This window comes from Octodon degus, unplaced genomic scaffold (genome assembly GCF_000260255.1).
Source record: "Octodon degus isolate 3935 unplaced genomic scaffold, OctDeg1.0 scaffold00268, whole genome shotgun sequence".
Taxonomy (NCBI): domain Eukaryota; kingdom Metazoa; phylum Chordata; class Mammalia; order Rodentia; family Octodontidae; genus Octodon; species Octodon degus.
This window is the reverse complement of record NW_004524844.1, coordinates 1,970,491-1,978,503: the sequence shown is the minus strand read 5'-3', so window position 1 is coordinate 1,978,503 and position 8,013 is coordinate 1,970,491. Positions and strand designations below refer to the sequence as shown.

The window sequence follows — 8,013 nt, the reverse complement described above, 5'->3', positions numbered from 1 at the left end:
CTGCCAAAAAATAAAAAATAAAATTTTTTTTAAAAATACACATAAAGTGAGCTCAAAGCCAGCCTGAACTGCATAGCAGGACCCTGTCTCAAAAAGACCAAAAAAAAAAAAAAAAAAGGTAAATAAATAACAAAGGGCTGGAGATGTAGCTCAGTGCAAACTCTGGGTTCAATCTTGAGTGCCACAGAAGGAAGGAAGGAAGGGAAAAAGGAAGGGAGGGAAGGAGGGACCCTGAGGGCCACCCCCATGACCGTGAAAAGCACTGTCCCTCTGGGCCTCTGCCACCTCTACTTAGGCAGTGGCCACCAGTCTCACCTCACCGTCCCCGTCACTGGAGCCTGACAGCTGAGACAGGCGGCTCAGGTCCCACAGGGATCGACTGGGCCTGGTTGGGGGGCCGCTGGCCGTCTGAGCACCTTGCACGCTGCGGAGGATGTCACTGAGTGCCGGCCCTGCTGGTGCAGGGGCCTCCTTCATGTCCCCCTCCAGGAGGCGGCAGGCAGCCAGGCGGTGGGCCAGGGGACCATTGGGGAGCAGCGGTGACACTGGGGCGACTGGGCAGCGGTGGACCACGCGGTGTGGGCTCCGGGCTGGTGACACCTCCCCAGAGACACTGATTAGGGGCCCTGGGGCGGGCGCAGGTGGAAGAGGACAGGAGGCTGCGTACAGCGTGCGGAACTCGTGGCTGAAGGCATCGGCGATCTCTCCCGTCAGCAGGGTCAGCAGGCCCCGGTGCAGGCGAGCGTCACTCCATGTGAAGCTGGGGGGCACAGGGCGGGGGTCAGAGAGCTACAGCCTAGCTACCTGCTCAGTGCTAGCTGTGTGGCCTGGGGCAAGCTGACTTCTCTAATGTCAGCTTCTGGTTCTGCAGAATGAGACAACAGAAGCCTCTACCTTGGCCAGAGGATCAACATGGCCTAAGATAGTTCTAGGACCATCTGGAGCTAGGCTGGAGGGGGTGTTGTTTTGTTTTATGTATTTGGTACATAGTCTTACTGTGCAGCTCAGACTTGCAATGATCCTCCTGTTTTCAACCTCCCCAGTGCTGGGATTATAGGCGTGCACCACCACGTCCAGTCTCAGTGGCCGGCTCAGGTGCCCAGGGGTAGGCCAGCGTGGCCTGTGGTGCTGGGGCTGGAACACTGTTTCCTGTGCTTGCCTAAGCAGGTGCTTAGTCCACTGAGCTATCTCACTGGCCCAGGTTTTGTTTGTTTGTTTGTTTTCCTGAGACAGCATCTTACTGTGTACCCCAGGCTAGCCTTAAACTCACTTTGTAACCTAGGCTGGCCTTGAAACACAGCAATCCTCCTGCCTCAGCCTCCTAAGTGCTGGAATTACAGGTGTGTGCCACTACGCCCAGCTTAAAATGTTAATGTATTTGATGCCAAGATCTTGCTAAATTGCCCAAGCTGGGCTCCAAAGTGCCTCCCGGAGTGCTAGGACCACAGGTGTGGGCCACCGTGTCTGGCTCCCACAGGGCTGTATTAAGACTGTGCTGCTGGGCTGGTGAGATAGCTCAGAGGACTAAGTGCCTGCTTAGGCAAGTGCAGGGACCAGGGTTCCATCCCCGGCATCCCATGAGGTTGCAGCCCCGTCCCCAGGCACCTGAGCTGGCCACCCAGGCCAGGCATGGTGGCACATGCCTGTAATCCCAGTGCTGAGGAGGCTGAAAACAAGAGGATCACTATGAGTCCAAGCTGCAGAGTGAGATCATTTACCAAATATGCTAAAAATAATAATAATAATAACCTAAAAAATAACGGCGCTGCTACCTAGAAAGACTACCATTTATCAAGCATGGATTTTACGCCAGGCTCGGAGTGCTCCTGCTCTGTAACATGGAGCTGAAACACAGGCAGGTTCAAAGGCAAGGACAGGTGTCAGGCTCCCTGCCAGTGGCCAGTGGCCTGGCTCTTCCAGACCCCGAAGTGACCAGTACCAAAGCCTCTGGCACAGAACTTGGCTTGAAATACAGTCTCCGCATGCCTGTAGTCTCAGCACTCAGGAGGTTGATGTAGGAGGATTGCTGCAAGTTCAAGGCCAAGCTTAACTACAAAGTGAGCTCAACGCCAGCCTGAACTGCACAGTGAGACCCTGTCTCAAAAAGACAAAAAGCAAAACAAAAAAGAAAGAAGTCCCCTCTTGGTAAACGCCCTCCTCACTCCCAGCCTCTCCCCAGGGCTTTGAGGCCAAGCAAGGGATCTCAGCCATCTCACATTGCTGTCCTGGGCCTCAGAGGACCCATGTGGAGAATGGGGTTGCCACAGGACACGGGAGCTGAAGTCACAGCCAGGCACTGGACACAGCAGACAGGTGGCAGCCCATGTTCTCCCTGGAGTCCTTGCGTCCTCCTCAGCAGTGTGACAGTCCCCACTGGGTTTCAGGTGGGCGGGCTGAACTGCTGCTCAGGGGTGAGAGGGCCCCCACCTGTGACCTCACCCCCAGGATGGCTGTGGAACCCGAGGTGTCTGTGAGGTCGCACATTCCACTCACAGACCCGTGGCACCCCATGAGAGGGACACAGAGCCTCGGAGGCCAAGGACACTCCAGGTGCTGACAGAGAGGCCAGGCCAGCGCCAAAGGCCACAACGGGAGCCCAGACGCCACTCATCCAGCAGTCCCACAAGGTCCGCGACACCCCGGCCCGGCCTGGGCGCCACTCCTGCCGCTGGGCTACCATGGTCCTTGGCTGGCTGCGGCTGCTGCTGCTGGTGACCACGCTGCCACGAGGCGTGGCAGGCATCAAGGACTGCTTCTTCTGTGAGCTGACTGACTCCACGCGCTGCCCCAGCACCCGCATGCACTGCGGGGACGAGGAGGACTGCTTCACAGGCCGTGGGGTGGCCCAGGGCGTGGGGCCCGTCATCAACAAAGGCTGTGTGCGCGCCACCAGCTGCGGCCGCGAGGAGCCCGTGAGCTACATGGGCCTCACCTACATCCTCACCACCTCCTGCTGCTCCGGCCACCTGTGCAACCACAGCCCCAGCCCCACAGGCCGCCCAAGGGTGATAGCAGCAACCAGCTTGGCCCTGGGCCCATTGCTGCTCCGATACCTGCTGTGATCCTGGCCTGGTTCCCCCAGACCCCTCGCACGCCTTCCCTACCCTTCCCCCCAGTAAATGGGCAGAGGCCCTGGTCAACCTCTTGTGACCCCATCTTTGTCTGTTTTAGGGCTGTGTACCAGGAGCTGGGAGCTCAGAGAGGAACCGTCCATGGATTTCACTATACTGTAGTTCTTTGTCTCTTTTTTTGGTCTTTTTGAGACAGGGTCTAGATAACAATTCAGCTGGCCCTGAGCTCATTTTGTAGCCCAGGCTGGTATGGAACTCACAACAGTCCTCCTACCTCCGCTTCCCTACCGCTGGGACTACAGGTGTGGTGGTTTTGTAGGTTTTTTGTTTTGTTTTGTTTTGTTTTGGATTGGTTGTTCTTTTTTTTAGGCTACGTCAGGGTGCCTCAAGTGCAGGTCTGGTGCAGCTTCTGGAGTTGGGAATCAAACCGTGGTCCTATGCACCTTGTAGTTCTTTCTTTTCTTCTTTCTTTCTTTCTTTTTTTTTTTGTATATTTTTGAGACAGGGTCTCACTCTGGTTCAGGCTGGCCTTGAACTCACTGTAAAACCCAGGCTGGCCTTGAAATTCTGAAGATCCTCCTGACTCAGCCTCCCAAGTACTGGGATTACAGGCATGCACTGCCACGCCCAGCTGTACTACTATATTTCCTTGACACTGAGAAATGAGTAGCTTCTCACACTGGGATCAAGGTGCATCTTTCCAATAAGTGCTTCCCTGGCAAGCACAAGGGTCTGAGTTCAATCCCAGGTTTCACAGAAAAAAAAAAAAAAAAAAAAAAAAAATCTTTCCATTGCCGGCACGTCAAAGCTGATGAAACGTGGTGTTCGTAAGAGCTGACGTTCACTGAGTGCTCCTTACGTGACGCGCGGGACACCACACTCCCAGCCTCCCATGAGGCCAGGAAAGCACATGCTCTCCACTCCAAGACACCCCAGCGCAGCTAGAAGAGGGTTGGTTTTTTTTTTGGTTCTTGGTTTGTTTCTTCGCAGGTGCTGGGGGTTGAACCCAGAGCCTTTCCACTCATCTCCAGCCCTGGCTGCTGCTCCTGAAATCACTGAGTTGCCCAGCACAGGGTTCCAACTTAGGATCCCCGAGCCTCGGCCCCCCAAGCACTGGGATCCCAGATGCCACACAGGGCAGTGGGTGTGTCCCTGGGTGGCCGCATGCACATCAACTGGGAACTTGCCAGAAGGGGCTCCCTCCCAGGCCAGGTGGGGAAAAGGAACAGGAAACAGTTGCACGACCAGGTAGTCCTCTGGGGGGCTGAGGCCCTCAGGCTCACAACTGCTGCCTTAGGCGATGGACTCAGGCGGGCACTTCTGGGGTTCCAGGGTACCCAGCAGTGTTTCTGGTTCTTCTAATGGGGGTGGTGCAACTTAGCATCCCCCAGTCACATGGAGCCCCCCGAACTCAGTCCAAGCGCAAGTGGCTCCTGTAGAGGTCTCGCTCTAAAGGCCGGTGTTTTCCTCTTCTGCACTGGGGAAGCTGAGGCCCAGAGAGGTGAATTAAGTTTCCCATAGTCTCGCAGCCAACAGCGAGAGTTTGAATCCAGGCCACCCGGCTCCTCCGGAGTCTACCTCCAGTTTTCCAGATCAGGAACCCCGGGCCAACCAGAGAAAAAGGCCACTGGGGCAGCCCTGGAGAGGCCCAGAAGGGGGCACTGCCCACGCCCTGAGCCCTACACAGGGTCCGGATGCTGGGGGGGGGGGGGCGTACCTGTAGGACCCTGAGATGACCCTGTCACCGTCCAGCAGCACAAATTTCTCCTGTGAATCTCCGCTCACCTGCCGTCGCCTGCGACTCTGGAAAGTGCAGCCCCGCACGACACGGACGTCCAGGTTCTGGGGGAGCGCAGGTTCTTAGGGTATTGGGGCTCAAGGGTGCCCCGACTCAGCGGCCCAGGGAGCATGGGCTTGGGCATCCTGCCCCCACAGTGACATGGGCACAGAACCCTAGAGGACCCTCCCAGCGCCAACCCATGGAGGCGCCTCTGCTGCTGTCCCCAGTGCCAGGGGAGTGGGGGCGCCAGGGTCCCTCTGTCCTGCCCCTACCTCCGTGGCCCAGGGGTTCACCCGCAGCTGCCCAGCTAGCTTTAGGAAAGCAGGCAGCCTCCGGCGGTCCAGGAGCAGGTACACAGGAACCCAGCGGCGTGTGGCTGCATCCACCAGGTCCGAAAGCAGGTCTGGGTCTGTGAAGACGTCCATGACCACGGCCACCAGCTGCAGGGGCGACAGGGGTGGTGGATGTGTGGGCGGGGCCCATGGACACTCAGAGTGTAGGGCCTGGCTTCTGTGAGAGTTCAAGGGAGCTAAAGGGGCCGACCCCAGGACACTGAATGAGACATGGTAGCCTTTCTAAGGCTCTCAGCCCTTAACTGCTTGGAGACTGCCATAAGAAATCACATCCACTCCCCAGTACCACAAAAAAGAAAAAAGAAATCATATCTACATGCTAAGCACACGCCTGTAATCCCAGCACTAGGGAGGCTTTGGCAGGATTGCTGCAAGTTGAAAGCCGGCCTGGAGTACACTGGGGAACGCTTTCTCAAAAAACAAATAGAGGGCCGGGGAGATGGCTAAGTATAATGAGCGCTTCCCTGGCAATCGCAAGGGTCAGAGTTCAATCCCCGGTTACGCCAAAAAATAAAATAAATAAAACACCCCAAAATCTTGTTCACAGTGATGAAGTGTTCCCAGGCTGGAACACAAGTCCAAAGCAGCTCTGTTCTTGGTCAGTGGCTGGACACCTTCAGAGCACACTGGGTGACTGCCCCTTTGGGGCCTCATGAATAGCCTGGGTGCAGGGGACCATAGGGCTGGCCCGAAGGAGACTAAGGCACACTTTAGGGACCCCACTGTGCTGAGGGCCAGGACCAGGCATCGACTCAGCAGCCAGCCATCCTGGTTCAAAGTCCCTTGGACACTTATACTCCTGGGCCTTGGTTTTCCGGTCTTCTCAAGGGCACAAGAGTCCTACCTCACAGGGTCCTTGAAAAACCATGGAAACACAGTGCACCCTGCTGGAGCATAGGCTGAGGCTTGAGGCCCATGGGCCCTCCCTGGGGGAGCACAAAGCCCCATCCGGGTGATAATGGGACATGGTGACACCTGCGATTCAGGCAGGGTCATGACTCGGTGCTAGGGGCACTGATGCTGGAGGGGGTCCTGGGGAGCAGAGCTGTGGACCTGCAGGTCCCAGAGCCCAAGGGGGCTGCAGCTGGGGGCAGGCTGGTAAGTCCAACAGCCCCAAGACACCCACCTTGCGGGCAGCCTGGATTTCTCGTCGCACCAGCTCCTTGAGGGGCGGGTGGCCCTCGCCAGGGGGCTGGGTGTACAGTTGTGCCCGAGTGATGCCCTTCCATGTGCTGTCCTCTGGCCAGCCCAGTCGCAGCACGGGTGCTGGCTCCTCCGACTGCCCAGGCCAGTAGGTCAGGCTGCCCGTCGCCCCAGCAGCAGCGGAGGCGGTGCATGTGGCCCCGCCAGGCTCTGGCCTGGCTTCTGTCCAGTCCTCAGCAGCCGCAGCCAACGCTTGCACCTCCTCTGCGCTCAGGAAGGGCCGCAGCCCCTCCTGCTGCACACAGGCCTGGAAGGCGTCGCTGCCCTCGCTCAGCAGTGCCTCCACTGCCAGCCGCTGGCCCTCGGAGTACAGAAAGGCGGGGCTGGCCTCAGTGAGGGGCCGCGGTCCGGGCCCCTCCTCCTCCTCACCCAGCGCTGCCAGTTGGGAGGCCGCCATTGGGATGGTTTGTGGCACAGGGCCCAGCTACCCAGCTCTGGCTGCCCCAGAGGATGGACCATCGGGGGCCTCTGGAAGGGCCCTGCAGACAAACCAAGAGCTCCCTGCAGCTATCCCTGGGTGACCAAATGACTGCCGGCTGCCAGGTTCCCCACAGCAGCACCTACCCTAAGCCCTGCCGCCTAAGGGCCAGGCTGAGCACAGGACAGCCTCCAACCGTGTGAGCCCCAGCTAGTCACTTTTGCTCAGCCACATGATGGCCTCCAGCCTGCTGCCCACAAAACACAACCCAGCCTCCTTCAGCATTTCCAAGTGTACCAGGATGGGCTGGCCATCCTACTGCCCCTAACCAAGGCAACAGGGGCTGCCACGTCAAGCCACCCGTTCCCCTGCCTTGATCCCTTAATCTCAGTGTGCCGCAGGCTCACCAGCTCTCCCCACCACCCGTGGGTGACCCTGGTGGCCCATCTAAGCCAAGGCCAGCATCCTCAAGCAGCCCTGCGCTCTGCTCAACTCCACACCATCTCCTGGTCAGGGTCCTTTAACCCTGTCCTGCCCTCTCCCAAACTCCAGATCTGTGACCCAAGCACCTTGTTTCCCAACCACAGCAATGGTCCCACAACAGCCCTCTACCTCTGTCTTCCCATCTCTTGCCTTCTCAGAGGTCAGAACAGGGCTGAAGGCCTCTTACTCTACCTCTGCCACTCTTCCGGCTGTGCCCGGGGCCCAGGGAACCCAGCCCCTAATGTAAACACAGGGAGGGCCCTGCGGGCACCACTGCTGGCCACCTGCCTGGCCTCCCTGCCCGTTCCCACACCCGCCCACTGCAGCCCCACCCCCAGGTGCCCTGGTAGACGATGACAACACCAGGAAGCAGGTACAGAAACACCTGACAACCAGGAAGAAGTTGGACTTTGGGCTCCAGGGGGCCCAACAGGTGCAGTGAGATGATACCACGCATGCGCAAAGTCAAGGCAGAGGCCAAGAGCGCCCCCTACAGGATGAACCCCCAAGCCAAATGCGTCCCCACCTGTAGATGCCAACCTCCCTTGTGTACTATCCTAACCCAATCCAAACAACAGAGGGGGCCATTAGAATCTAAAATCTTTTTATTAACAGAGTACATCTCTGCATTAATTTTTGTAGCCTCGGCTGGCCCGTCGGCCTCTGGCACGCTCAAACTTCCGGCCCTTGGAGCGGACGTAGGGT

The 8,013-nt window shown here is 58.0% G+C and overlaps 2 protein-coding genes across 2 annotated transcripts in view; one reads left to right on the top strand and one right to left on the bottom strand.

Moving 5' to 3' along the window:
- Fam83e (family with sequence similarity 83 member E) overlaps positions 1–7,573 on the bottom strand; it is a 10,074-nt gene extending 2,501 nt beyond the window's left edge. Inside the window, exons 1-4 of the mRNA XM_023706754.1 lie at positions 6,331–7,573; positions 5,124–5,291; positions 4,789–4,913; positions 316–760 (exon numbers count right to left, since the gene is read on the bottom strand). Coding sequence (XP_023562522.1) covers positions 316–760; positions 4,789–4,913; positions 5,124–5,291; positions 6,331–6,804 — 1,212 coding nt within the window. The 5' untranslated portion in view covers positions 6,805–7,573. The remainder of the gene's footprint in view (positions 1–315; positions 761–4,788; positions 4,914–5,123; positions 5,292–6,330) is intronic.
- Positions 2,398–3,067, top strand: Spaca4 (sperm acrosome associated 4). The gene has a single exon (XM_012512729.2). The coding sequence runs from the start codon at positions 2,679–2,681 to the stop codon at positions 3,060–3,062; it is 384 nt and encodes a 127-aa protein (XP_012368183.1). The 5' UTR covers positions 2,398–2,678; the 3' UTR covers positions 3,063–3,067.
- Positions 7,574–8,013: the final 440 nt, after the last annotated feature.

What these genes read in the sequence shown, in the direction of transcription:
- Spaca4 (XM_012512729.2), top strand. Translation starts at nt 2,679, where the DNA reads ATGGTCCTTGGCTGGCTGCGGCTGCTGCTGCTGGTGACCACGCTGCCA.